The sequence below is a fragment of the Ciconia boyciana genome, chromosome 18 (assembly GCF_034638445.1).
Source record: "Ciconia boyciana chromosome 18, ASM3463844v1, whole genome shotgun sequence".
NCBI classification, from domain to species: domain Eukaryota; kingdom Metazoa; phylum Chordata; class Aves; order Ciconiiformes; family Ciconiidae; genus Ciconia; species Ciconia boyciana.
This window is the reverse complement of record NC_132951.1, coordinates 7,110,243-7,137,830: the sequence shown is the minus strand read 5'-3', so window position 1 is coordinate 7,137,830 and position 27,588 is coordinate 7,110,243. Positions and strand designations below refer to the sequence as shown.

The 27,588-nt window shown below is 46.6% G+C and overlaps 2 protein-coding genes across 4 annotated transcripts; one reads left to right on the top strand and one right to left on the bottom strand.

The window, feature by feature from the left end:
• Positions 1 to 1,996: 1,996 nt before the first annotated feature.
• Positions 1,997 to 23,621, top strand: CIZ1 (CDKN1A interacting zinc finger protein 1). Of its 3 annotated transcripts, none has more exons than XM_072883109.1 (16): positions 1,997 to 2,157; positions 2,476 to 2,600; positions 4,692 to 4,807; positions 7,363 to 7,529; positions 8,599 to 8,734; positions 9,650 to 9,710; positions 12,538 to 12,617; positions 12,983 to 13,062; positions 14,100 to 14,282; positions 14,636 to 14,766; positions 15,186 to 15,270; positions 15,883 to 15,996; positions 16,340 to 16,519; positions 17,178 to 17,247; positions 18,334 to 18,455; positions 21,186 to 21,936. In XM_072883109.1, the coding sequence occupies exons 2-16, from the start codon at positions 2,503 to 2,505 to the stop codon at positions 21,789 to 21,791; spliced, it is 2,229 nt and encodes a 742-aa protein (XP_072739210.1). In that variant the 5' UTR covers positions 1,997 to 2,157; positions 2,476 to 2,502; the 3' UTR covers positions 21,792 to 21,936. The 3 variants fall into 3 exon arrangements, with proteins under 3 accessions (XP_072739210.1, XP_072739209.1, XP_072739208.1); XM_072883108.1 differs by lacking the exon at positions 1,997 to 2,157 and adding an exon at positions 23,442 to 23,621 and having other exon boundaries at positions 2,322 to 2,600; positions 21,186 to 21,396; XM_072883107.1 differs by lacking the exons at positions 1,997 to 2,157; positions 14,100 to 14,282 and having other exon boundaries at positions 2,322 to 2,600; positions 21,186 to 21,935.
• On the bottom strand, positions 22,315 to 26,802 carry BBLN (bublin coiled coil protein). Its single transcript, XM_072883110.1, has 2 exons — positions 26,639 to 26,802; positions 22,315 to 23,494 (listed from the first exon to the last, which is right to left on the bottom strand). The coding sequence occupies exons 1-2, from the start codon at positions 26,730 to 26,732 to the stop codon at positions 23,301 to 23,303; spliced, it is 288 nt and encodes a 95-aa protein (XP_072739211.1). The 5' UTR covers positions 26,733 to 26,802; the 3' UTR covers positions 22,315 to 23,300.
• Between the last annotated feature and the right edge of the window lie 786 nt (positions 26,803 to 27,588).

The window sequence follows — 27,588 nt, the reverse complement described above, 5'->3', positions numbered from 1 at the left end:
GATCGGTCTGACCTAAGCACTTAGCTATGATGAGCGCTCTAAAGATAATGGAAGGCTGAGACATACGAAAAGTTGATAAGGGGGATTTATACTGGAACATGGAACATCTAATCAAGAATTACTGTCCTTGGGAGTAAAGCACATCCTGGAGAAATATGTAAGCTAATTAAGATGTTTTTGGACAATGTGAAACTGCTAGCAGAAGTGGGATAAGGAGCACCCTTACAGGAACTATCCTCATTATAATACTAAAAATCACACCCCTTGAGCTGGAGACCCCGGACCAAGCAGAGACCCTCTCACCTTTGAGCATGCGCAGAATATTAAAGTAGTACTGTAGCTTTAAGATCGAGACAAGAAAATTTAGACCAATAGAAAACTGCTTTGCGTAATTACTTATGCATATGTATAACTAAACTGTATAAATATTGTACCTGCATGAACGAGCGGTGTGCTAGCTTTGTGGAATTACCACCTAGCACCCGGTTTTGCACAAAACCACAAATAAATCAGTATCTTGGCTCTGTGTGCATATTGGGTGTTGCACAGCGGGTAACGACCTCCGTTTATGAGACAACAAATGCAGTCGTATATCTGTGCAGTGAATTGTAGGCTTATGTTCATAAACTCTTATTGAGGGCTGTTTATTTAATAATTTTTATACAGGACCTCGCAGAATAAAGCCCAGGCCTTGAGGCGAGCTTCTAGACTATGTCAGAATGTAATATCTAACAACAAAAAAACTGTAGACTTAGTTAGTTACCTATCTCATTAACATGCTGCTTTGTAGATTTCCAAATGTTACATACAAAGAATACTTAAAAGAACTTTAGTTGTAGAAATAAGGACAGGAGACATCCATTTCAGATTTAAGGTTATTTTTAGAAGCTGAATTCTGTCTTTTGCATGTCTGGCTAATATATGGACATTTGTAGGATCATCAAATGAACCCTCTCCCCCTCCACTGCAAACTAGTCAGGCTGGTAGCTGTGGTAATAGCATGATTACAGGAGCAAAGATCAATGATGCACAGTGATTTGAAAAAGACTCCACGTATGTTTTCTGCTCCATGTATGTATTCCCTGGGATGATACTTAAGCTTTAATGCTTAACAGGAGAGCATTTTGTGTGCAGACAGCTGTGACTGGATAAAGGACTCTGGGCATTAACATGGCCAGTCATTGATTAATATGGATGGTCATCTCCAAATTGATTATTGTAAAATCAGAATGGTATAAAAAGGCCCAAAGGAAAAATCAACATATGTTGCGGTGTTGAAAAATATTAATGCTAACTGTATATCACCAGTAACTGTGTTCAGCTTACAATACTTTCAGCTAAAAATCAATTTCAAGGCCTTTAATGAATCAAGTAGTCTTTATTGGCATGAATAATAAGACTGTAAATTATTTCAGGATGGATTCTCTGGAATAGCAAAAAGCAGAAATGCATCTTTACCCTTGCTAGGTGTAGTATAAGAAGAAATCACAGTCTCAGTATTTTTTCATACAGAGGCCATGTGTACTGAACACCCTTAAAATTAATTCACTTAGAGAAAACAGGTGCTGCAGGAAAGGTTTTGCTGCAAACTCACCAAAAAAAAAAAAAAAAAAAGGACCTGCTAGAGAAGTCATCTTGGTCTACAGCACAGAGTAACACTGCAAAAGTCCCTGTTTGTTTTCTTCCAGGTTCTCATGGCAGGCTTGCCAAGATGTGACCACAGCGAATGGCCAGAGGCTGTTGTTTTTTTCCATCTCCTGGGCGAGAGATGGTTACCAAAGATTCCCCTGGACTATTTAAAAAAAACAAAGAGCAGAAAAGCCACGCTGTTGGATGCCATCTGCTCCCCCTCTTCAGCCGTTTATTCCATTCCCCCTGCACAGATGGTGTCCATCCCCTCCCAGCCCTCTCGGGGGACAGGGGACCCCGCTTCCGTGCGGGGGATGAGAAAGGGAGGTGTTGCAAGCTGGGGCGACCTGAGAGGAGGCTCCGGGGCTGATCCCGAGCCTTGCGGGGGCGGCCGGGTCCTCCAGCCCTGCCGAAGGAGCTGCCTCCTGCCTGGGCTCGGCCGGGGAGCGGGGCCGGGCAGGTGGTTATTGTCCCCGGCGGGAAGATGGAGGCGGCTGGCGGGGAGCGGTGAACGCTGCGGGATGCGCCGTGAGTGCCGGCGGGGCGGGGAAGGGAAGGGGCCGCGACGCCCGGTCCGGTCCGGCCCCGCCGCGGGGAGCGGGGCAGGCTGCGGGCTCCGCTGGTAGGGGAGGGTGGGAGCGGGTTTTGGGAGGTGGAGTTTGGAAACCTCCTCCACAGGCTGCTGCTTGCGATGACCCCGGGGGGAAGGAGGAGGAGGAAGGGGGGGATCGGCTCAGTGAATGAATGGGCGGCAGCGGCGGCGGCTCCCCTGCTCAATGGCTGCTGGGCTGATACGCGCCAGCCCCGCAGCCGGTGCCTCCCTCGCCCTCCCGTGTTTTGTCTCAGGCTCGCCCCGCTCGGGGCTCCCCAGACATGTTCAACCAGCAGCAGTTCCAGCAGCAGCTGCTGCAGCTCCAGCACCTCCTCCAGCAGCAGCACCACCACCACCCCCCGGCGCAGCAGGGAGGCCGGTAAGCGCCGCTACGCGAGGCCGGGGATCTCGGGCCTGTCCCGGGGGACCGCTCTCCTCCGCTTCCCTCCCCGCCGTCCCTCCTCGCCCCGCGAAAGCCGCGGCGGGTCTGGTTGCGGGCCTGCCCTCCCCCGGCGGGGAAGGCGACAAAGGGAGACGGGGGCCGGCGGGCGGGGGCGTGGGGGCGCAGGCCTTGATCGGGGTAGAGCCGGGGAGCTGGAGGCCTCGAGGGGCGGCTGGGGAGGACGGGGGGTGTGGGGGGCGATGTCTGCGGGAGAGCGGAGGGCTGTGGGGCGGGGGCCTCTGTGGGGCGGCACACCCCGCTGTGGGGAGGGAGGACGGGGCGGGTCGGGGGCTGCGGGTGCTGCCGCGGCCGTTGAACTCTTCCTCCAGCGCTGTGGAGATGCGTCTGCGCTCGCTGGGGCGCTCCCGCCCCGGAGTCCCCGAGGGCGCGTAGGGTGACCCCGGGCAGAGCGTGTGGGAGGGGATGCTCCGGGGCCGAGCGTCTCCCTCACAGCGGGCGAGGGCCCGGGCGGGCCCCGGGCTGAGGCAGCGAGGAGGCGGCTCGGAGGAAAACGCCTTCTCCCGCAGAAATGCTTATACGCACCTAACTGAGCCGCCCTAAATAGAGACACACACTTTATTTTATTACTGAACTTCACTTATTTATTTATTTTCTTTCTCTGGCTGGATCTCCTGGCCTGGGTGGGATTATCGAACTTATTTCTGCAGCGGCACTGGCACTGAGGATGTGACTGAGCGCTGTGGGGCGGGGGGGTGTGGAGAAAATCATGTTCTGTGTGTTAAGAGACAAATGACATCTGCCAGAAATAAAAAGGCAAATAGCCGGGGTTTTCCTAAAAAATGCAAGAGATAAAATAACGGTCTTAGGAGCAGTTGTCCCTGATGAGCTGAGATTTGTAGAACTAACACAAATTCTCGGAAATGATGCATTTATATGCAGTTACTGTTGTCTGTTAAGCCTCTGGAAATTCAAAGCAAAGGGATGTGAATTTAAGAAGAAAGTTAATTCCTTATTTAATACATTATAATAATTCCTTTATCCTTATAAGGCATATGTGTCTGAGGTAAATGTGGGAGAACAGAACAGAAATCTTTCTGTTCTGCTAGAAATACAAATCTTTCTAAATCTTTTTTACCATTTTCATAAGTCTTGTACTATAAACAAAGCTGCCCTTAAAACGCCGGTATGAAACTGACTGCAAGATAGCATGGATGCATCTTACACCTTTAAAAGTATGATTTTTCTGGTATAAATATCTCAGCTCTGAGACTGGAACAATCTAGAGCAGCAAACGTGAAGATGAACTGCTGTAAGTGCTGTTAAGAGGGTTGTTTTGTTTTGTCAGCGTGGATATTTTGATCCATGTTTGTACCTCTTTACAGCCCTAACAGATATAGCTGTGTCAGCAGTCGTGCTTAGAGGTGGGCCTGACCTTGCAATCGCCTGAAGAAGTGCCTGCCAGTTTCTTCAGACTTTTCTCTCACGTCTGCTCCACCCTCCTTAGGACTGGAGAGTCCTTCTCTGCTCGCTTCTTCCTCCTCGTGTTTTAAAGATGAAGGCCGTGCTTTATTTTTCCATCCGGTTCTTGCAGTTAGGGGGCACCATTTACAGTTATGGCCTGTCTGGCTCCATGTGTGAGGCATCGATTTTGGAAAATGTGCTTTAAGTTACTGAGAAAACTCCCTGTTTTTTAGAACTACTTTTTGTTGTTGTGTTAAACGTAGCTGCTGATCTAGATCGCTCGTTTCTACTGACAAGTGCTGCATAATTCTGTAGAACTGCAGTCAGCTCCTGGGCTTTTTTTATGCTGCTTGACAGGCTTTATGTGGGCTTGGTGCTAAGGAGTTCTCTCTGACCTCAAATTCCTTGATAGACAATCTGTCAGCTTTGGAAATTCCAGGAGAGTGGAAGAAAGAGGATACAGTGCTGGTGTATGGTATCTTTTCATGCATGTATATCAGCATTTCAGCTGTTCTTTGCTCCTCCGTTTTATACTACTTGTTAGGTCCCTGGAATTGAAGGGTACAGTTTTTATTGGGTTCTTATGATTAATGCCTTCTTTTCCAGGGGTTTGCCACCACCGCAACAGCAACAGATGCTGAGCTTACGGGCAACAAATCAACCATCACTGCTCAATGCCAATCCTATGCTTCAGCGGGCCTTACTCATGCAGCAGATGCAAGGTACTGTCGTTATGGGAGACGCTTACTTATTGGAGTTATTTAATCATCCTTCATGGACTGAAACCATAGTATGGCTATTTCTTGCTGAACCATTACAGTCCTTGTATTTGGCAGTTCCATTTGTCTTTTTTTTTTTTTCTTTTTTTTTTCCTCTTCAAATTTGTCCGTAGTCCACAACACAGAGGTTCTTCAGTTGTTGAAAATCCCGTGTGCCCAACTGTTCACAACCGGGAGTAGCACTAGAAGGTATCAGGTTAGATACTAAATATGTGCCTTCCCTCTTAGACTTGGTGGAGAGAGTATTCTTCCATCAATACATTTAGATAAAATACTTAGATTTTTATTATTTGTTTGTCTTTCTTGGTTGTAAGGTTAAAACAATTTGTTTCATTGTCTTACATATACGCTAATCTTGTTTGCCGTAGACACTTGTCTTTGGCCAAACTTAGTGCGGTACAAACAAATGAAGTATATTGTGGTGAAAAATGGTTTGGGTTTCAATTGTCTTGTGAAATTTCAATTCCCTGAAATGACTGTCATTTGTGTGGTGGATAATATCACTGTTCTTCCGTCACTGTGTTTCCACAAGTGGATTTTTTTGCAAGATGTGATGTTTTCAAAACAAATTTATGAAGCTGCCTTAATAATAGCATTGCTGACATAAAAATATTAGGAATAAAGCTATGTTTTTATTTTTGCTCGTGTCTTAACCTGACAGCTCTTTTCAACACAGAAAATCAGTACCTGGGATAGTTTTAAAGTGCCTAGTTTAGATTAATGCCTGTAATTTTTATCTTGCCTGTGAATCATGCCCAGATGTGAAGACAATAGATTTATTCTGCATGTCATTAACTCTTCTTTTGTTCTCTCTTGCCCATTTAACGAGAGGGCTCTCTAGTGACTCCAGTGGCTCTCTACAGATCTCTCTCAGGTTGTAGGGAAACTGGCAGTGAAAAAGGACAAGCCACGTTCTGAAGAGTGGTGTATATATTTGTGTCAGGAAAAAAGTCTGACTCCACTCTAGTCAGCCATACTCCTTTCAGATATGTTTGATGTTAGCGTGGGCTGATCTTTTCCCTAAAGCAAAATCTCTTATTGAGAAGTTGTATTTAAATAGCGTGCCAAGGACTTGAGGCAAATTAGATACGAGAGCAGGATAAGGTATGTTAACGAACACTCTATATGCACTTTGACTTAGCATTGTTCCTCTTCTTTTCACCTCTACCTGCTGAGTTGAGTTGTGACTTCTTTTTCAATAATCTACATCAGCGAGCCACAGGCAACGTGCAGTATGGTCGCGTACATTCAGTGTGGCCCTTTTTAGGCATCTGGATTTTTTTGGCCATTCAGGTTTGGGTTACATGTAAGAATATCTGGTGCTGTAGTATTTCTGTACCTGGGAAACATCAGCATAAATAATTAATTGACTGTATGTGGCTGTAAGTGACTGTAATTGACTGTATGTGGCTGTAAGTGACTGTATGTGGCTTCAGCAGTGGGAATAGGAAAAAATAAATACTTCAGGTTGATATAGATGTGCGGTTCTTTAAAGGTACTAAACCAAGAGCAGGAGATGATTTCTTGCTTTATAGATTCTTTTTTTTTTAATACAGCTATGTCTTTTTACAGTAAGAGATTATTTATGGTAAGTAATAAGAGATTAGATTAATTTTGAAGACCACACGGACGAGTACTTCCTATTGTGTTGCAGGCTTTAAACAGTGTAGCTTGTTTTTTCAGATTTTGAGTGCCTGTCTCCAAACTTCTCTGCCCTGTTTTGGCAGCTTCTAAAAAGCCAGAGTATGCATTAATTCACGTGAGAAATAAAAAATCGCAATACGAGTCCAGGTTCCCAGAATGGTGGACAGCTTCTGAGGGTGTAGCTAAGGCATCTGGGCACTTCCATTCCCTTACCTCTGAAAAGGGGATAGCAAGGACTGCCTTCGTAAGAAATTGTTGAGACTTAGTTAATAGTCTGTGGATGCTGAAAAGAACTGTTCAGAAAGCAGAGCATTATAATTAGAAATGGCAGAGTCTCAAGTATCGGAGTTTAGGTTGACATGTTGAGGTTGCATGATAACCAGGTGGCAGAGAGGACTGTGAAATCTCTTGTTTGAAAAGTCCAGTGTTGTTTTAAATGAAATGCTGTTGTTGGCCTGTGTTAAACAGCATCCATACTATGGTGTGAGCTGCCAGCTGTGTGAATGTGGGATGAATTTTCCTTTTTTACAGAGAATTTCTGTAAAACGAGACCTTGTTTGTTGCAAACACAAGCGCTAGTGTGCTCAGATCAAGTAATTGCTCTAATGATCTTAGCCTGCAGTGACAATTATAATTAAATAGCCTGATACATAGTAATAGTTGCTATCACATCAAATTCTGTTCTGTGTGGACTGAAGAGGGTGGAATATAGAGCACTCATACAGTGCCCAGTAAAGCACAGGGTCTTGTGTGGAGGAGCTCTTCCCCTCTTCCTGCTGCTTGTACAGGTGGAAGATTTTCTCTCTCCTTTGCACCCTGCAGGGTGGTGATATGCTGTGTGTTTGCATTTATAGGAAACCTGCGTGGATTTAACATGACAGCGCCAGCACTGCAGCAGTTTTTCCCTCAGGCTACAAGACATTCCCTCCTGGGGCCACCACCTGTTGGGGTCTCGTTAAAGCCCACTCGACTGGGCTTCCCCAGCCTTCCCTTCCAGCGGCAGAACCGGACCTTTCGCAAGGTGGGCTTGTAGTTTCCAACTGTTCAGGAGCTTTGTGCTTGGTTTGCACTTGCAGCAGTTGACTGTATTGTAGGTGGAGAACAAAAGAGAAAGGAGAGAGCCTTACAATGAAAACTACATTTTGTGCTATGCTGCTGACAGAAATGCAGAAATAAGTTCATCCATAAGGTTCTTGTGGTCCATATTTACATTTATGATGCAAAGGTTTCTTGTCACTTCTTGCCCGAGAAAGAGAATGCCTCATAGCAGAACTGTTTAAACCTAAGATATAAAAGGAGCCTTTAGAAGTACCAGCTTCAAAGTAATTACAATAGAAGAAATCCTGGCTGAGCGCTTTGCTCTTCACAGAGGCCAGAGTTCTGCTCCATTAGCCTTCCAAACCAGTTTGTTGTTCCCAAACGACTTGCTCCTACCATGGATGTGTCACTGTGCTTCTCTGGGATGTTTTCCCTTTTTTTTAAGATCAGGATTATATTTGTTCTTGTGGATTTTGTAAAATCTACTTTTTTTTTTTGTAAAAACCTTTCTCACTTTCCACCATTAAGACCTCTTTGGTATCCTGGAAATGGTGCTTGGATTAATTGACGGGTACTTCCCTCCTCTTAGATTAGCTTTTGCATATTTGGTCCCATTCTGTCAAAAAGATGTGCTGGATAAGGTAGGCTTCCACTCTTGGACTGTCCTTTCTCCAGAGTCGAAAGGAAGGAGGATTATTTGGGACTATTCTTTTTTCCTGCCTATGCACCTCTTGCCAGAGTCCCTCTAAAATGATCCTACTCTCTGCAAGCAGCGGGCTCTCCTACAACTGCTGCTTAAAGCACTGGAGAAATGTCATGGGCTGCCTGTGGAATTAAAGTGCATCGCTCTGTTTAACCATGTAAACTTGCCTGAAGCAAGACAGTCCGTTATAAACCATCTATTCCTTTCCATTACCGTGTGCTGGAATTCCTGTTCCTGCCCCACAGTAAAAGTCTGGTGCTTTGGGCAGTGTGTTGGGTTTGAGGAAGGACTGAGAGTTTTGGTCCTCTCTGCAATGGGCAGAGAGACAGTGACTCTCTGCCCATTACAGGACTTCCAGAGGGTCCCTGACAGGAAGCGGGAACTAGATCCTGGTTCTTCATCTCAGACACAAGGTGATGAGAAAATGGAAATCCCAGAGGGGGTGCAAGCAGGGTCAGAGCAGAACAACTCCTCGCCATCCACAGGTAAGGGGGAGCCTGTAATGAAACAAATGCTTGTAGACATGATGAATTTCTGTTTGCTATTCCTGCAGCAAAGACTGGAGGTTCCTTTAGTCTTAATCAGCTACATTTCTCTCTAATTGTAAATACTTAAACTGCCTGTGACAGCCCTCTGCTATGTGCTTCATATATCCTTTTTTCCTGGATATTTTTGGTTTTTATAAGCTAGCTCCATATCTCTTGCATGGAAGCCTCTCAGAAGTCACTTTGACAGTGAGCCCCATTTAAGATGGGGGAGGGGGGAAATAAAACTGGTTTGAAATTAAAGCTTCCACATTGCCTTACCCATGCTGAACTCAGCGTCTCATGGAATCAAACACATGAAGCAGAACCAGTTGCAATCAACATGCTAAGGAAAAGACTTGAAAGAGCACTTGTACTCCAGTTGTCAGAACAGAAACTGCTGGCACCGAGTCTCTTAACAGTGTCAGATACAATACAGAGTGGGAATGTTATTTCTGACTGAAGAGTGCCTCATCTAAAAATGCAGGCATACGATGAGGCTGTGACCGGTGTATATGCAGTGGGGAAAATTACCTGATTAAATGGTTGCTGGCAGGTAGATATGCCACCTTGGCTTATATTAGTGTTCGTATGATCTGGGCTCTTGTCACCTAGACACAGGACTAAGACCCACTTAGTAGACATAAACATAGATTTCTTCTGGATGACACCTCATACAGTGACATCTGCAATAAAACTCGAATCTCTTAGGTCATTGTCTAACCTTGTCACTACAATTCTCAAATTCAGAATAAGCAAGTGTATAGTATTATTTGCTCTAACAGAGCTTTATTGGCATTGGCCATTCAGTTAGGGAACATGCTCAAGGTGGGATGGGCTGCTTTGCTAAGGAGATCTCCTTCTGTGTTCCTACAGAGCCAAGAACTCCAACAGAATCTGTGTTGAACACGGAGCCTGCAGCGAAAAGACTGAAGAGGTATTTTTGAATGGAGTATTGATATAGTTACTGGGTTTAGAATTATTGTCTAATTTTATTTTCTAATAGTTAGGGCTGTACTGTACTGGCCTGATGTCTAGGACATAGGAGGTATTTCAGATGTTCATGGATAATTTGGAAAATCTCATGATGCTTGCTGAGATCCAGGGCGTTGTAGGGTCTCTGCTATGGGTGATCCAGCTATGGGAATGAAAAATAAGAGATGCAGCTCGTGTAAACATGCAACAAAGTGGAGTTTGCTCATGTGTTCTCCTGGCAGGATTAAGAAGCAGAGAGGTTATTTTCTATTCTGATATATGTCTCTGATTTTCACTAAATGTCAAAAAGGGAAATGAGCAGCCGTGTATCAGCAGAGAGGGAAAGCCTTGGAATATGTTAGGTTAGAGTAGGTGTAGGAGAGGGTAGTTTATTTTGAGGAATGAGAAAGGGAAGGGAATCAATACTCCCTAGTATCCAAGCCTGTATCCATGAGTGTTGAGTTCTGTATCCCTTCTGCAAAGATTGTCTTGCCAGTACCCCTGTCTGTTGGGTAAAAATAGACAAAGGCAATCCTGTTATCCGCAAGGGATGCGCAGCGTGCAGGCATGCTGGCCATGGCAGGCCCGTCTTGGCACTCCCTGCCTCCCTGGGTGCAGGAAGGAACAGACAAGGCTGTATTGCCATCTAGTGGGAAGGCACATCACAGCTTCTGGTGCCATCTGTACCGTGTCGTACCTCTCCCCGAACTGTCGCTGTTAGCTGGTGCAGAGGGAGAAGAGGAGGGAGTGAATACAGATTTCTGGAGGCATTGATTTGAGAATTCTCCAACATATGTTAATGACTATGAGTCAGGACTCCTGGGTCCTCTTATCTTCCCTGTTAACAATTCACCGCATGGTTTCGGACAAGTTTCTTCACCTCTCTGTTTCCCATCTGTAGATTAGAGATTAATGGCTAGCTTTAGGGAGAATATTCCAGGATTATTTTGATGTTCAGATATTACCTTGATCATGTAAAACATTAAAGAGTGATAAATAATATGTGAGCAGGGACTATCATGAATTACAGACTCTGATTAGCAAGAAAGTGAATAAATTCAATTAAAGCTAAGTCAAATGCATTTGAGTGTATGCTTTGTTAATCTGTTTGCCAAAGCTAATTTAATTTTAATTACATTAATATTCAGTAGGGTATTAATCAAAGTCCTGTTACATACACTGAAAAAAGAATCAAGTCTGAGAAGTGACAGATCTCACTACAGCAAGCCTGCTATTAGGAAAATACTCTCCTAAGCAGTAGTTGGGGACTGCCAGATTTGATGCATATATTATGGCTGGTATTTACTTAGAATAGATCAATCCTTAGCTTTTTTTTAAAGTGTTTCTGTTTACTTCCGATGAACAGATGATGGATCTTTGGAAAAAAATAGTTTACTGTTCTCATATTGTCCTTCACAGATGAGAAGGGCATTCCCCCATCCATCTCACAAACTTTTTTTTGGTGCTTCATTGTTCCATTTCCCTTTGGCCAGGAATATCAGCCTCCTTCTTCGTTTCAGGTTTTTCCCACTTCTGCCTTTTCTCCTATGTACCATCTGTATGCCTGGAACAACATCCTCATTCCAGTGCAGAAAGCACTCATCATCTTCAAATCCTCCTTGAACACCCACTTCTAGCATGGCCTGACAAGTATCCATATAATACCATTTCCTCCTTAGATCATGCTTGTGATGGCTTTTGCTCCCTTAGATTGCTCCTTAGATTTGCAGTTTAGACTGCAAACCCTTACCCTGGAGTGCTGTCACCATCTGTGTGTGGTATAGTGTTGAGCCTGCTGGCAGCACTTGACAAATAATGCCAGCCACTCTTGTTTTCTCCATGTTTGCACTGCCCAAACCCTGCTGCATATTTATAGCCATGTAACCCAGTTACATTATCACTTATCAATCTGATAAATTATGCAGGGGGTGTGTGTTTGGATCACTGGATGCAGTACCTGCACAGTCTGCGTTCTTGCTTGTGCAGAATGTGCTGCTCCCTGTTGGCAGAAGGACACCAGGGTGGGATATTGAGCTGGCCTGAGAGAGAAGACATTCAAGCCATGGTGAAAAGTGTTATCCCTGATGGAAAAATGGGGGATGGAGAAAGACATTGTAAAGTACCCTTTGTGCCCTCTGGAAGTCAGCTGTTCATTCTCAGCAGTCCCCTCAGGATGTTTTTTCTCCTTAGCAGATCAGCAGTACCAAATAAACCAAAGCAAAGTCCTTTTGATTTGTGTCTTGTACAGCTCCACTTCCCCCACAAGCAGAACTGTAGGGACTCTGGAACGAAACACAACTGTGACAAATAGAGCAGGCAGTGATGATGAAATCCCTGTAAGATACCATTGAGAACCCCTTCAGTTCTGACAGGTCTCTGTTCCTCATGCACAGAGCAGCCTGGAGTACTGTCCGGGTATTGCAGTTTCCCTGCAGGTGACCAGTCAAGACAGGAGTGAGCTCTCAGAGCTCTTATTTAAGAATATTTCCTGTATGAACTTATTTCCCTGCAGGCCTTTTGCAGGAGAGGACAGTGATCCAAAAAATCAGTTGTGACCTTCTTGTCCAGATTATTGGGCTGCTATTTCTGAATCTATTCTAGAATGCCCTCTCTTCATTGTTTTTATTTATTTCTGCTGAATCCTTGCCTGAAATACCACTTCCAGTAGCTTATTGATTTGGGGGTTTAGTGGAGAGTGTGGTAGCTTAGACCCCAACCTGTGCCTTCGTATGTCTTCTGAATCTCTTTGTAACATGGCAAATAAGGTTATTTTCTTGATATCCTTGAAGTGTGACCGAGGAGTCTGCATTAGAGGATGCCACAGACGGCAAGGAAACAGGAGAGTCAAGCACCCATGTCCGAGCTGATGGTGAGTTGCTGGGCACCGTGATTTGCACTTTTAGGGCACTCCTTGCTGGAACTGCACCTGTAGATCCGCATCTGTAGAACCTGTGGGTCTCATCAGAAATGTCCTTCCTCCAGTCATACAGGATGGGGAAAGGAGGAGAAATCGAGGAACCAAATCCAAACATAGTCCCCTAAAACCTGTTACCTACCAAATGCAAATGATGGGAAGTTTCCCTCTTTAATAAGGATTTCTTTGGAGAAAGGTTTGTGAACTGGGCTTATGGCCAACAGCACTGTGAGGAACGCTCCCCGAGTTCACCTGCTGATTTGTTTTTTCTGTCATTGCTATTTTGATTTAAGGCAGCTAAAAGGACTCTCTCTTCCTAGGTACAGACAATGCAAAGGAGTACACAGCTGAAGATCTCCCTAAAGAGAGGAAATTCTCTGAGGAACCAAAGGCTCCTGAGGTGAGTAGACACCACTCCATGCAGGCTGGGGTGGTGCAGAACATACAACCTCCCCCTCCATCCCAGAGAAGCTCGTTGCCACTGGGAACCAGATGGCACCCACGTCTGGAGCTCTGTCTCCTGCTGTAAGCTGTTGTCCCTGGCAATAAGGCATAATATGTCTGCAATTAGTGCGCAGTCTGCTCTGACTTGCTGCTTTTGTACCTCTGCTAGCCTGTACCTTACCTACTGCTGGCTGTTTGTGGTTGCTGGGGTTTGTTAAGATTTCAGTATTCATCTAGAAAGATGGAAAGTTGAATGGAAAGAGCCACTGAAAAATATATGTATTGAGAGCCATAGCTAAATACATCCTTTATGTTGCTGAAGAGCAGATGTGAAAAAATTCAGGTCATGGTAGTAAAGATGCAGCTGCTGTGGCACTTGGCATCACAGCAGGTATGAGCAGATAGTGGGAGTCTGTGCTTTTGAAAGGCAGCTTGGAAAAATGAGACACAGGTGAAGCCAGCAACCTGACGGTCTTTTGCCTTAAATACCTTGCCCACATGCTAGATGTTAAACCAGGATCTTATGCTGTGTAAATCTGTAAGCAGACAAAGATTTAACCCATGGTGTGAATCAGACTTGATAGTCTTCCATAATTGGAGACATTTGTTGATGTGATCGAATGTATCATCCTGCTGTTGTTTGAGTTCCTTACTCCATCAGGTGTGGTGCTGAGTTGTCTTTAGTTCTGCAGTAGAGAAACACGAGCTGATCGTGTCCCTCTTACCAACACATTGTTTGTTGCTCCAGTCTCCAGAGACTAGATCGTACAGTGTCTACAGAGACTGTAGAAACAACCATCTGTACACAGGGATGGCTGATTTAGCAGCGTTGTGAGAAGGAGTGTGTATGAGAGTCTTTCTGATCAGCTTCCTGTGGATTCAAGCTTAAATGCATTTTCTTAAGGGGTAGAGAGCTTAGATCACGTACAAAATGTGGGTGTAATTTTTAGTGTCTTCTACTGAGAGATTGGACTTGACTCCTTCTTTTGGCAGGTGTTGAGCTCTGGAGGTTCACTGAAAGTGACTATCCAGCAAAGCAGTGAGAGCAGAGCTATCAGTACAACAGCTCTGAAACCAGGGCACTGGACCTGCGAGGTGGGCACAGCTGATCCAAGCCCTGAATCAGTCCTTAAATTCTACTGTTATATCTGCAAGACCAACTGCTGCAGTCAGCAGGTAAAAATCCTGCAGGTCTGACTGGGATATGGGTGGTCAAGAGAAGTGAATTAGATGGCCAGCTGCCATGGGGAGGTGCAGCAGGAGACTTGTTAGCAAGGGCTCATGCTTCGGGAACAAGGAACATAAAAAATGGTGACAAACATGCAGATAAAGTAAACCTCTCCTGAGGAGCTGGCAAGCAACCTGCTAGAGAGCGAATGTGGGTGGATCCACCGGCAGCCATGCTCTTAAGCTTTTATACCATTTCATTGTTAAACAGCAGTCAAGAGAAGGGAAAGCATAGCTCATACCTGTTATTTTCTGTATTTTGAATACATTTAAATGGATTTTTCTCCTAACCTCTCTCTCAGAATTTCCAGTCCCACATGGCTGGAGTTCAGCACCAGCAGCGACTTGGGGAGATTCAGCACATGAGCAATGTTTGTTTTGTTTCACTACTGCCCATGGTGAAGGAGCAGAAGGTGCTGGCAGAGAAAGATGGGTGAGTGTTGGTCTGCGCTACAAAACACAATCTGAATGTGGACCTACGTGGGTTCTAAAATTCCTCAGTGCACCAGGGTACCCCTGTGTTCTAGGTAAGGTACAAAATCCCTCTGGTTTCAGGGGCCTTGATCTCCTTCAGGCAGCTTTCTTCCTCCTGAAGGATACCAGTGTTGACTTTGACCTGCTGTGTAGTTTTTAATATAGCAGATCAGGTCGGAGACTTGTTTTAACTGGTGCCTTTCTGTCAGCATGAGCTAAAGCAACACATATAAATGGCTGGGAAGGGGAGAAGATACATCCGAGCCTGTAAAGATAGGAATGCTGGGGAAAACAATGCCGAGAATAGATTGCAAACTGCAGTATTCCATGGAGAATGTAAAAAGGTGTGACTTACAGATATATCCATTGTCACTTCAGAGAGACCCAGCAGCGATGGTGTAACACTTGTCAGATACACTTCACAGGGGATCTAATCAAACATCGCAGGACCCAAGAACACAAGGTAACAACCGTAGCATGGATTTAATCTTTGCACTGACCTTTTGTGGGGATTGAATGGAAGTGTCTAGCATCTCCTGCTCCCCAAGCAGCAAAGGAAAAGTGATTGGAGTGGAGAGATGCACATAAAATTCTGCCAGTAGCATCCTCACTGTCTAAGGGCACTGCCATGCTACCTGCTGCCTCTGAACACTGGCACTGTTAGAACTTCCAGTTGTCATGCTATGTCGGTATGGTCTGAAGCACTTCTAGTTTATAATTCTTGACTTTTCTCAATAAATGTGGCCTATCGTACTCACCTAATCAATTGAAAGGAGGGATTGGTGGGCAGCCTGTAAATTTTCAAGCTAAAATTTAGGCAAGCCATCATATTTATTGGCTCCTAGGGGAGAAGTGCCAGAACACCTTTTATAAGCCACATTTGTTTTGCTCTGCGTGTTTTCCATCTTTTTGGCAGATAAGAGCTAGAGAGTCCTTTATGCTGTAAAGAAGACTCTCTTTGGGGTCTCCCTGTTTTAGATGCAGGGCTGTGACTTTGTTTCACTCAAGATTTATCTGCATTCTTCCAAAGTGGTGGTGCCTCTTGTGACTTACTGAATTGTCACTCTTTCCTTAGCTGGCCAAACGCTCGCTTCGTCCTTTCTGCACTGTCTGCAGCCGCCACTTCAAGACCCCTCGCAAGTTCGTGGAGCATATGAAGTCCCCTGAGCACAAACAGAAAGTCAAAGAGGTAATACTGCCTGAGTGGAGAGCTGCGGAGGACTGGAGGCAGCTACACTATGGAGCAGGTTAACTTTCTGCTTCCCTGACTATATTGTAGGCATGAAAGGAGGACATGCAGTTCTTCCAACTCTGTTTTAGTTTTCATCTTTTGCTGGACTTCAGTTGTTAGAGCATAAAGAAATGGAGTGAAAAAGGGACAAGGAGTTAGATGTGTCTAGAAGCAAGATAGCTTTGTGCCTCTCTTGCAGTCCCTTCTACTCATCAGATGCAGTCTGTTCAGAGTCTGGGGTCTTCCTTGGTTAAATGGAGAGTGCAAAGTTGATCTGATCTTTGTTTTCTGTACCTGACAGGTGAGGCTAGGAGAGAAGGAGTTGGGTAGCCCAGAAGATTCGGAGGAGTTGATCACAGTGGATGCTGTTGGCTGTTTTGAAGATGATGATGATGAAGAGGAGGAGGAGGAGGGGGGAGCTGGTGAGGAGGAAGACCTTGATGTAGTGCTCATAGAGAATGAGGATTCTGCTGCCAAGCAGGTATGCCATGCAAAAGGAGAAGGAATGATCTGAGATTCTGCTGTGGGCTCGTGTGACTTAGTTGGTCTTGACTGGTTGAGCTCAGGGTTTCAAGAGTCCAGTCAACCTTGCAGCTTACAGCAGGAGGGCTCTGGGGTTCTTCCAGAGCACAGGACGACGCTAAAGAGAATCAGGCACTACGTGTGGGATGCAGGAGGGTGTTTCTGCTGTGCTGTACAGCTCCTACTGGTGTCTTCAAACATTACCTTGTTGTTGAAGAGCATAAGAAGGAGAAAAACATTTTTTCAAGGGAAAGAATTTCTGACAAAGACATTGACATAGTCTCTTTGAATAGCCCAGCAGTAGCTTGGTCTCATAGCAAACATATGTGTGGAGGTTTATCTTGATAAATATCCTCTTCCCAGTAGAGAGCAGTTACCAAGGAGGAGGTACATGGCTAAGCTACTTCAGGCTTGGAGTACAAGGGGCATTTTTAACCCTTGTAATGAATTGGCCTCCTGACATTGGGTTTTGTATCAGGCCCTAACCAGATGCTGTGCAACTCTATCTCTGGTATGTGAATCCTCTGTTTTGCTCCCAAGCTTACCAGAAAAGTGTAAGAGCCCAGGAAGGGAATTGGCATAGATACAGTAGGCACTAATGTTCTTTTGGTTTCCAGACTGGGCTGAAGGAAGTATCTTTGGAGGATTACGAAGGAAGCGAGAAGTATTGTCCAGACACAGCCTATGGTAAGCAAGCAGAGTTAAGCACAAAGGCCTACAGAGCCTTCTCTGGCCACGTGCTGTATCTGTAAGAGAGGATGGTCTCTACCTACTGCTGTAATGTGTTCTTGGGCCATAGTGCTCAGCATCTGCATCGGAATGGTGCAGGTCACTGCTGCCTGGAGAAAGAGCCAAACATTGCTTTATTACTGTGTGATAAAACATAAGGATGTATTGATGTTTGTCAGCTGCCTTTTGCTTTGAAGAAGAAAGAATGAGAGCCAGATACCTTACTAAGGTAGGAAATGAAATCAGTGGGGCAGGAGTGCTGAAGAAAGTAGGTAGCAAACGAGGGATGCTCTGGAAAGATGGAGCCTGAAAGCATATTGATTAGAATGCTTTCCAACAGAAATGCAGCTTGTATGGAGATACTGAGCAGTACTGACAGTATCGAGCTCTCTGCCAGAGCCCAAACCATGCATGTTTCCTCTGCTTCTGAACCCCCACGCTCTACCTAGCAGTTATTCAGACATGTGGCTGGACTGGTGGGCAGTGTTGCCTCCAGATGGCTATCTCTGGTCCCCACCCTGTAAGCGATTCTGACTTCCAAACTCTAACGGCCACTCGTGTTGTGAGGAGGGCAGCTCTGCAGAGGCTGTTTTGTGCCCAAGGAGAGCTCTGTTTACACCAATCTTCCATATCGCTGTAACCTTCCACTATCGTGTGGCAGATGGAATAATGATTCATGCCGTGAATGTTCTCTGCGTGTTCCTCTTGCGCGCCTGCTGTCTTCTGCTTGGTTTGATCCCATTACATTAGATCATATGTTCTCTGTAGTTTTCCATTGTATTCTTTCTTCCCTTTTTTTCCCCCTTAATGCTCTGTGTAGTTTCTTTGCTCTGGCAGCCAGATTTCTCTCTGAATATCAACCACACAGCCATTCCATGGTAAGATGAGATATTCAGCAAGTCATCTTGCAAATCCCTGATTAACAGAAGCAAAGCTTTCCACTTTTCTTTTTCTCCCTGCCCTCCCCTTCCCTTTTAACATGCTTTCATTATTTGAGTTCCATTCAATGTGATCTGTGATTTCCCTTCCCCTCCCGTTTCGCAGGCCTGGATTTTCTGGTCCCCGTCGCAGGTTACCTCTGCAGGCTGTGTCACAAATTCTACCATAGCGACTCTGCTGCCCGGCTCGCACACTGCAAGTCCCTGATGCATTTTGAGAACTTTCAGGTTAGACCCTTTGGCGATTGCATGGCCTGGCATTTGTTACCCCCGTGCGTGTCTCTTCAGCAAATCCACCACGTTAGCTGTCTTGTCTTCAGTTCATTTCCATCATCTTTGGTGTCCATTGTGCCATAGCTTTCTCCTGGTGTGCTCTGTGTTTGTCTCCCATCACCCCTGTAGATCTACAACCAGTCCAGTCCTGCTTCCCAGCTACTGCTGCTGTCATCTTGTTGCCCATTTCTGGCTGGAAATCTTCCTCAGAGTGTCTGCTCTGTTTGCTGAACCTGTGGAGTCTGTCGTTCAGTCTAGGCCTCTTCTCTGTTAGACAGATTACAGGTGGGTCAAGATGCGGAAAGAACAAGAGACGGAGGCTGTTCCTTTTATAGAAAGCTGGTACATACGCATCTTTTAATGCGATACTGCAGGAACAGCTCCTTTAGTCAAAATTTTGGGTGTGATTCATCCATGAAGGGGCCTGGTAAAATCAGGTATTCACCTTTGTAATTGAATTCCCAGATTTCTGACTCTTTATGCAATGGAAGTTACAAGCTGGTGAGAGTCCATTTGGTCCCCAGGGTCAGCCTGCAACAGGAAGTCAGTCTGTCTGTCTGTCTGCTACCCTTTCCTAGAAACTCCTTAGCACAAAGCTCTGCCAACTGATGCTGTTCCTTTGCTTTACTGGCTCCACCTAACGAAGCCGTATTACCCCTTGCTGCTTTTGTATCTAGAAGCTTTTCCTACTGGGCTGGCCTGGAATCTGCCTCCATCGTTCTGTCCTTGTTGACTTGGCAGGGGGTGAGGGGCCTGGATTAGTAGCTTGTGGTGGGTACGCAGGGCTTGCACTGTCTCTGCCCTCTCCCGTGACCACTGCCTGGGCCCTGCTTGTGCAGGAGAGCGGTATTCCCTGACCCTGGCAAGGAGGGAGGCTCCCACACTGACTTTGTCCTCTGGCTGCACCCAAAACCTGCTCCAGCAAAAGCCGCTGTGCTTCCCTAGCACAGATGTATCCAGCTTTTGTTAGTGTTTAAAAAAAAAAAAAACAACAAACCAAAAACTTAGTGTTTTTCTGCTAGCCTTCAGATAGGCTAACTATTCTTAGTCAACTGTCACGGCCTCCAGAAAGGGGTGGGGTGCTGCAGAAGCCAGCACTTAGAGCAGTGGATTTGGAACAGCAAGTAGCAGAAGACAACCACAGCTGTTCTTCATGGTTGCTCATCCTCTCCCACTCCTGCAGCTAGTCATTTCAGGAATGAAGGAATCAGCCTTGCAGTTTTCCTGGCTCAGTTTAGATCAGCTTAGAGTGAAACTGCGGCAGCAGTGTGTATGCCTCCCTTTTGGCCCACTTAAAGCTGAAATCAGACACTCTTCAAATGGATGCCAGAGTGACCTGGAGGGATTATTTATGACAGAAGTCCAGTCTTAAATATCTGCAGGCAGATAACTATTATTCTTGGCTGCCTAGGTGCCTTGGGGTTGTCACAGTTTGAGTTAAATCATTGCCAGTTTCTGGGGTACTCTCATCAGAGTAGCTCAGCAGAGGGTTTCAAAGCAGAGAATTGTCTGCTGGTGAGGCAGTTCACAGCATCACTCTGAAAACAAATCGGCATGCTTGCTCCTGGTTTAGTTTGGGTACAACATTATGACTCCACTGATCTAGTTCCAGTGTGTTATGATACTGCGCCTATCCCATTATTTGAGGACAGGGAAAGAGCAAGCCTGCAATGATAAACTGAATTACAATGTAAAGCTGCCCGTCTGATGTGCTGTAATTCCACATTGCAGACTACAGCAGCACTGCTTAAGGCAGTGGTGAAAGCCAGTGCTCTCAAAATAGTTTCCTTAAATTGTCAGGTCTAACGCTAGTGCCAGTTCAAGGGACCCTTTAGCAGAAAGCTGAAAGTGACTTGATTGTGGAGAGGAAAAGAGGGAGCTTTATTTTATTCCTTTAGTTCATGCTCTGTCTGGCTCTTGAAGACCAGATTCCTACTGCATGTTAGATAGCTATACAGAGTTGTTTTTCTGAAATCCAGTCTTGGAAATGGCTAGTAGCCATTTTAATCTCTTTACAGACCGCTACTGGTTGTTCATGATAGCTTGTGCAAATGAGTCATTTTATTGATTATATGCTTACCTTTATTCTGTAGAGAACCTCAGTACCTTGTAACAAGAAGATATTCTTGATATCTTAGTGTTCCTGTCAACAGTTTCACTGGCTGCACAGATTGTATCAGCAGAGTGAAAAATCTTAAGCTTTCAACTTAAGTCTTGCTTTCACTGATAAACATTAAGTCACATCTCTGTAGCTGAGGGCAGTGCATAACCTCATGTATACAGGGTACATGTCCAGAGTTATGTCCTGGCAGTAGCTGAAGCAAGAGCTGTCACTTGCACTGTTACATCTACAAAGTCCTGAGTCTGACTGAGATTAACAGTTGCCAAAACTTGATTTTTGTCTCAGGAGCCACAGGTCTGCCATGCACTCGCTCAGCATTAAGTCATGTGAGAGGGACTTCAATTTTTAATATCACCACTTTTCCTCACAGGAGCTGACCCTTCTCTGCTTGAAAGCCTCAGCAGCCAGGCCAGGAGAGCTGCCGAGACAAGTTGTGCCCCTGCAGATTCTAGCTGCCGCTTACCACTGTTTTTGTACAGGTTTTCCTGGACCAGCTGCTACTTGCTGCAGTGACAGTAGCTGAGCTGGGCTTGTCTCTCACATTGGTTTGTTTGTATTTGCAGAGATACAAGGCAGCGAGGCATCGTGCCACAGCTGCCTACCCCGAGGCTCCTTTGCATTCCCAGGGCTCCAGCTCCCAATTGCTGGATGATCTGAAACAACCTCCTGCTACAACAGCAGATACCAGCAAGAAGATGAATGATGATCATGGGATAGACAAGGAGGGTACAGAGCTGTCAGCCCTGCAAGGACAAGCTTCAAGGTCTCCGGAGGGTAAGGGTGAGCTGGCCACCTCTGTAGCAGAGGGCAAAAGCCTAGCCAGCATGACTGACGATGTATGTGGAATCATAGTTGTAGAAGAAGAAAATCTACAGGAAGAGAGCAAGTCCACTACTACTAGTGCCGATTGCCCACTCCCTGAAGAGAACCGCACCGTAGGGGAGTTGTTGGGACACGCTGTGTCTAAGGAGGAGGAAGCCAATGCAGCCAGGCGAAGGGAAGGCACAGACGACTGCCAGGATCCAGGGAATGGAGGGGGTTTAGGACAGAATGAGGCAGCAAACACAGGCCAGGAGGCAGTGGCAGAGCCTTCTTCCCTAGCCAAAGGTGAGACAGCCAGTCTTACCTCTGCTGGGTGCAGACGCTCTACTAGGCGCAAACCCAGATAGAGTGGCCTTAAAGGGAGAGCCCTTTACATAGGATATTTGCTGGAAATGTTTATTTTCGGAGTCTTTTAATAGAGCAAAAACCTTCAACTTTACTGCTGTTTTTATTTTAAGAATAAAATAAGCCTGGCTTTAGTGTGTCTAATACAGGATGGTGTTGGTTCTTACTTGTACAGTTGGGATACAGCAAATATGTGGAAGACTGAGGCTTGGATTGTTGAACTTGAAAGAAGACGGTAATGTGATTTCCACAGGGGACAAAGTTCGTGAAGTAGATGGACACAGACTTATTTGTCATTAAGAATTCTTTGTAGTTCCCCTCGTTTCCTTTCCAGGCAGAGGAAAAGTTTATCTCTTGGGAGACTGTGTGCCCCATTCTGCTCCTCAGAACAGTTTCCTTTCAAAGATGCACACTCTTGGACAAGCACTGTGTCCTAAGCTAGGCAAGAATGTGTATCTTGGTCCTTTGTTAATACTACAAGGCTTAATACGGTCTGTTCCCATAGTGGAGACTCTCAGGAACAAATCTTGTTTCAAACTGATTTTAATAAAACAGATTTCTTATAAATAACTTCTTTAACTTTCAAAAAAACTCCTTTAACTCTACAGATGTAGAACAGTAACATGCCCACAGAACATGTAGTAACAGTAACAGAACAAAACATGCCCACTTGCTTCACAGTGCTGGCCCCAGGCCATCCTGACAAGATCACAAGGTTTCAGACCAGAATGCTCATGCACGCTCTTGTCAAAATGTACAGGGAGGGCTCTGCTCACAGGAGGCAGGCCCCTGTCTGTTTGCTCTGTGTAGCTAATGCTGTGGTGGGGGCTAACCACGCTGCTCTGCCTCTCTCTAAAGCCTTAGTCCTTAATGGCAGCTTAAGGAGTTAGGCAGCTTCCAATTATAAGTCAAAAACATCACTCTGGTAGCTTGTCTTGGAAGGTTGTCAAGAGGCCAGTGATCTGGGACCATCTGCCAATATTTCTTACATCACAGTTAATGTGAATAATGGGGAAGCTGTAGTTTCAAGGCAGGAGCTGGCCTAGGGCCCCCCTCTCAAAGTCTGTCACCAGAGTTACACCTAGGGGCAAGCTTGGAGACAGGACAGCCCCTGCCTAGTGTGGTTTTTGAGGGAAGAGGCTAGAGCCATAACACTCCTTGCTTGGATTTAACAGTGCAAAAGAGCAGAGATCATTTTTCCTCTTTGTGAAGAGGGCCTGCTTGCAAACAACCTGCATGGAATCAGGTTTCCTACAACCAGCTTTAACCAAGTGTCAGTGCCAGGCTCATGTTGGGCAGCAAAAAGAACAACTCTCCTACATCCACCTGTCTGCTTCTGCACCTATCACACAGCTAAAGAAAAACAGGACATGTAGGTGAATGGCAGGACACAACCACAGGAAGGAACAAGTAACAGGCACGAGGTACCTCTTCTATTCAAGTTTTACGTTAAATTGGTGACCGGTAAATGTCCCTTTAGCAGTTTCAACTGAGAGTTTGTGGCCAGCACACTAGACAGGAGGCTGTGATCCCTGCACATCAGCTTCCGTGTTCTGCTGCTCGCTCTGCTGCTGGAACTCCAGGCGGGTCTGGCGGTTGGACTCCAGCAGTTCTTTCAAGCAGGCGTGTAGATAATCATTCTTCTCCTCCAGGTGATCCAAGCAGGAGTTGATCTGGTCCAGCATGGAGTTTATTGCTGCATATTCTAAAAGGAAGGGAAATGAGAGACTGAACAACGTAAGTATATTGTCACTGCAGTCAGTGAAGGCAGTGAGAGCTGTTGCAAAACATGCCCACAGCATTTTGGCTGTGCTTTATCTGCCACTGGGTGCGTGAAGTAAAATGCAACTGAATCCTGCATGTGTTGTGTTCCTGATCAAACGAGACCAATGGGAAGCTGGAGGAGCGTTAACAAGATCTAAGGCAAGGTACCTGTGGGCAGTCCACGCCCGTTCTGTGCATATCTGACAGCCTTTGATCTCGTACATAAATAGCTGACCACAGGCCGAGTGCTAGCGCGCAGCAATCCACGTCGCAACAGCACCAAATAAACTCCAAGGACAAGCTGGCCTTTTTAGCTGCCTTGGGGATCATCTTTCCTGATGGTGCAGGCATTTTGACAGCATGCCAAAGTGTTTACTACATTCTGTGAATTATTTGTGGATGTGCTTCACAAGGGCCTGGCTGGGTTCACAGCCATTGCTGTGGCAGGAGCAGGGATGAGCCCAAAGGTGCTGGTAGTGGCACCATTATTTCCAAAGGGAAGTTAAATGTGGGGCACCGAGTTCAACTGCAGGATTTTCATGCACCATTAAGGCTTTGGGTACTTCAGATTAAAACCAAACTCATTTTGGATGATCCTGACAGTTGGTCCTCTAGGTACAGTTTCTTATTCACGGTATTTGTTTCAAGTGCAGAGGTGTTAGCCTCAGTACAATGGCATTTCACAGCGATGCGTATTAGCACTGTTAATCAGATGAAGATAGCTGTGCTACTGTGATGAAACACTTGCTTTTGGACTGCTCCAAGCAATATTCACACAATCCTGAAGAATAACAAAAAACCAGACTGAAAAAGCAGGCAAGATAAACCTCTGTTGACAAGTTACTCGGGAACCCCAGGCAGTTACACGAGACCCCAGGCAGAGCGAGTCCTATGTTCCTTTCTGAAGCCGTGCGGGCTGAGCAAGTGCAGCGGGGCAGGCGGTGAGCTGCGACCCGTGGGCTGACATTTGTGAGGATCATGGGCTGCAGGATAGGGAAAGATGCCTGCGTGGGTGGGACAAGCCCACACGTCACCGGCTGGGGCTGGCTCTTCTCCACCAGCTCCTCTGAGCAGCTGGGGGAGCGTCGGAGCCAAGCGTGACACACGCAGTGCCTGGCTGCAGCGCTGCTCTGAGCTAACGGAGCATATAGAGAAAGTGAGGAGGATGAGGATGTGCTCTGGGCACCCTTGTCCTGTGGATGAGGGTCGAGCCATGCTGAAATCCCCCAGCCTCACAAGCCCAACTTTGCCCCTCTTGGCTGCCTCCTTGGCACTTTTGTAGGCAGGGTGCCCAGAGCCCCCAGCACACCAGGTCCAGGCGCTGCCATTACTGGCAGCTTTAAAAGGACTGTGACTATTTAAATATTGCAGTCATTTGCACTCTTAATAGCTAAGGAGAAGTTTCATTATTAAAAAAATTGTCCTTTTCTTATACTACTTTGGAGCCATTCACAGCAGTGTTGCAGCCTTTAATTCTTTGGAGAATTGCATATGGTGCATTTAAGCTTGTTTACAAAAATTTGGCCTCGCGGGTATATGCAGAGCTGGCATTATGAGCAAGAGCACTGCTGTGTCCTTGCATTTAAAAATCAATCCCACAGACACATTCTTTCCAAAAAGGCGGCAGTTATCACCCTGTTTCAAGGTATGTGATACCTAAATGTCCATGAGTTAGAGCTCTTAACTTCAACCTAGTATTTGATGTACCGCAGTCCAATTAAATGGTGAGCAGATCCCAAGCAGATACGGTAACTACGTCTGACAAGTAACATTATTCATCAGCTTGGCAAGAAGTCTGTAATCACAGCAGGAGCCTAACTGTTCTCAGTGCCTAGAGCTCAAGCGAAGGCTATATAAATTGTGCAGCTTTGGGAAGTGAAAAAAAAAATAACAATTTTAAAATAAGCTGTAAAAACATTTTATTTGATTGTCTTCTGTTAGCTGCAGGCTTGGTGTATTTTTGTGGAAACTTAACCACATCCCCTAATGAAAATGTTGACCAGGAGTATGGCAATCGCATTGTTTACTCGTCTGCATTCTTACAAGAACAGTTGCCAAAAATAAGGTTTCCCATTTGAGATCAAGGAAGTGATCCACAGCTTCAGCTCCACAAAACCAGGAAATAGCTACAGACCTTTATGACCAGCTACTGCACACAAAGCCCCAGCTAATCACAGGCAGAACAACTTAATGCAGAGACTCGATGTAGATCAGATATAGTGACTTTCTGCATCGCGTCCAACATGTCTGTTAGCTCTTCAAAAAGTTTGAAACACAAATTGCTGTGATGGTGCAAAGCAGTGAACGCTCTTGGGGTATTTCAGCGCAGAAATGATCCTCCTGTCGCTGCAGGTGGATCACAGCCACAACTGCGAGATTCACCTGCGCAGGTCACATGGGGAAACCGAATGGTGTTTCGGGAAACAGCATAACCCAACTCTTCACCATTTTCAAGAGAAGAGTAGCAAAGTGCTTATTCCTGGAAAGATTTCCAATTATAAGAATGACCCGTATGCACACATTACAGTTCTGCTGTTATCTCACTTCCTCCATTGGCTTTTTCTGACTGGTTAGGACAGTATCAGAAATTTCATACCCATGTAAAAATGCCCAAAAGTGGAATTTTCCAAGCTAATTGCATTAAATTCACTTTTTCCACCCACGACTACTTCTCCCAGATCTGCCCACATGATCTGTCCCGCGGTTTCAAAGTCTGAACATTCTCTTTCTCCTTGGTCATCTGCGCCCCGTACACCAGCAAAAGTCCAGAATAACCTTTTCACAAGAAAACCAAAAAACAATTCCCCGCAGGCAGCACGCAGGAGCTCAGCGCCCCGTGGCTGGCCGGGAATCATCCCAAGACGCGTCCGCCCCGCAGCCCCTCGCCCCCCGCCGCCGCGCAGCGGACGCACCCGTGGCGTCGGGCACCGCTCGCAGCGGAACATCTGGGAACACCCGGGCGCTGCCACCCGCGCCAGCAGACCCGCGGGGCCAGGCCAGGCCAGGCCACCCAGCGCCAGCGGGGCCGCCGGCTCGGGGGCGGCAGCCGGGCAGAGCGGCACTGTCCCGGGCCGCTCCCACGCACCTTCCTCCCCGAAGCTCTCCCCGTCGTCGTCGTCGTCGTCGTTGCCGCCGGCGCCGCCCACCGGCACGTGCGGCTCCCCGTTCGGCCCCGACATCCCGCCGCCCCGCTCGAGGCCGCAGCCGCCCGTCGGAACCGCCCGGACGGCGCGTCGGCGCGCCCGCAGGGCCGCTAGCCAATGGGAAAGCTCGGCGCCGCGCGCGTCACGCAGGCCGGCCGGCCGGCGCTGGGGTAAAGCCTGTGGTTAGCGCGCAGGGTGCGGGGCGGGCGGTACGCGGGCGGGAGCGGCGAGCAGTGCTCGCCGGCAGCGGGGCGGCCCCACAGGGCAGCGCGCGGTGAGGGGGGAAGCTCCGCGCCCCCCGCTTCCTGGGTGTTTTCCTCAAGCGCCTTCCCAAAGCGAAGCTGTCTCCTTGCCCCGCGGCGTCCTCAGCCACCCCAAGGCTCCCTGTCCCCTGGGCTGTCCCACAGCACACACCGGCACAAGCGAGTGCGTTTGGGCACGAAGTGAACTTGTCCTCAGGGGCCGCCATCGGCACCCGGCTCTTCTTTCCCCAGGCAACTTATGATCTATACGAATAGGCCTGCACCTCTTCCCGTGAGGAGTCCCCGGGCTGTTCTGCGGGTGCTGAGGCCGCCGCAGCGAGAGCTTTGCTGCTGAACTCCAAAATGCAGCCAGTTCACCAGCCCTGCTTCGTCCCCGAGCGGCTTGAACCACCCTCAGGTCACCTTCAAACCTCCTCATCCCTCAAGGAACGAGCACAACTCACTTTGCCCTTTCTTGTCTTTGGCCCAGTGTCGGTCGTACCTCACGCGCCCTGAGATCTAACCGCTGCGTGGTTTTTTCATCCCCGGGAGAGATGCCACTGGAATGAAAATAACTTGCAATTAGAGCATTAATTCAAGCAGCGCTCCTGAGATAAACCCAGTTTGAGCACTCTGTTATTAAGTGGGTA

Excerpts from the sequence above, each read along its gene's own strand:
- CIZ1 (XM_072883109.1), top strand. The coding sequence starts at position 2,503 with ATGTTCAACCAGCAGCAGTTCCAGCAGCAGCTGCTGCAGCTCCAGCAC. Across the intron at positions 16,520-17,177 it reads AGGATTCTGCTGCCAAGCAG|ACTGGGCTGAAGGAAGTATC; the intron begins GTATGCCATGCA and ends TTTGGTTTCCAG. Across the intron at positions 18,456-21,185 it reads TGCATTTTGAGAACTTTCAG|AGATACAAGGCAGCGAGGCA; the intron begins GTTAGACCCTTT and ends TTGTATTTGCAG.
- BBLN (XM_072883110.1), bottom strand. The coding sequence starts at position 26,732 with ATGTCGGGGCCGAACGGGGAGCCGCACGTGCCGGTGGGCGGCGCCGGC. Across the intron at positions 23,495-26,638 it reads GGAGAGCTTCGGGGAGGAAG|AATATGCAGCAATAAACTCC; the intron begins GTGCGTGGGAGC and ends CCTTCCTTTTAG.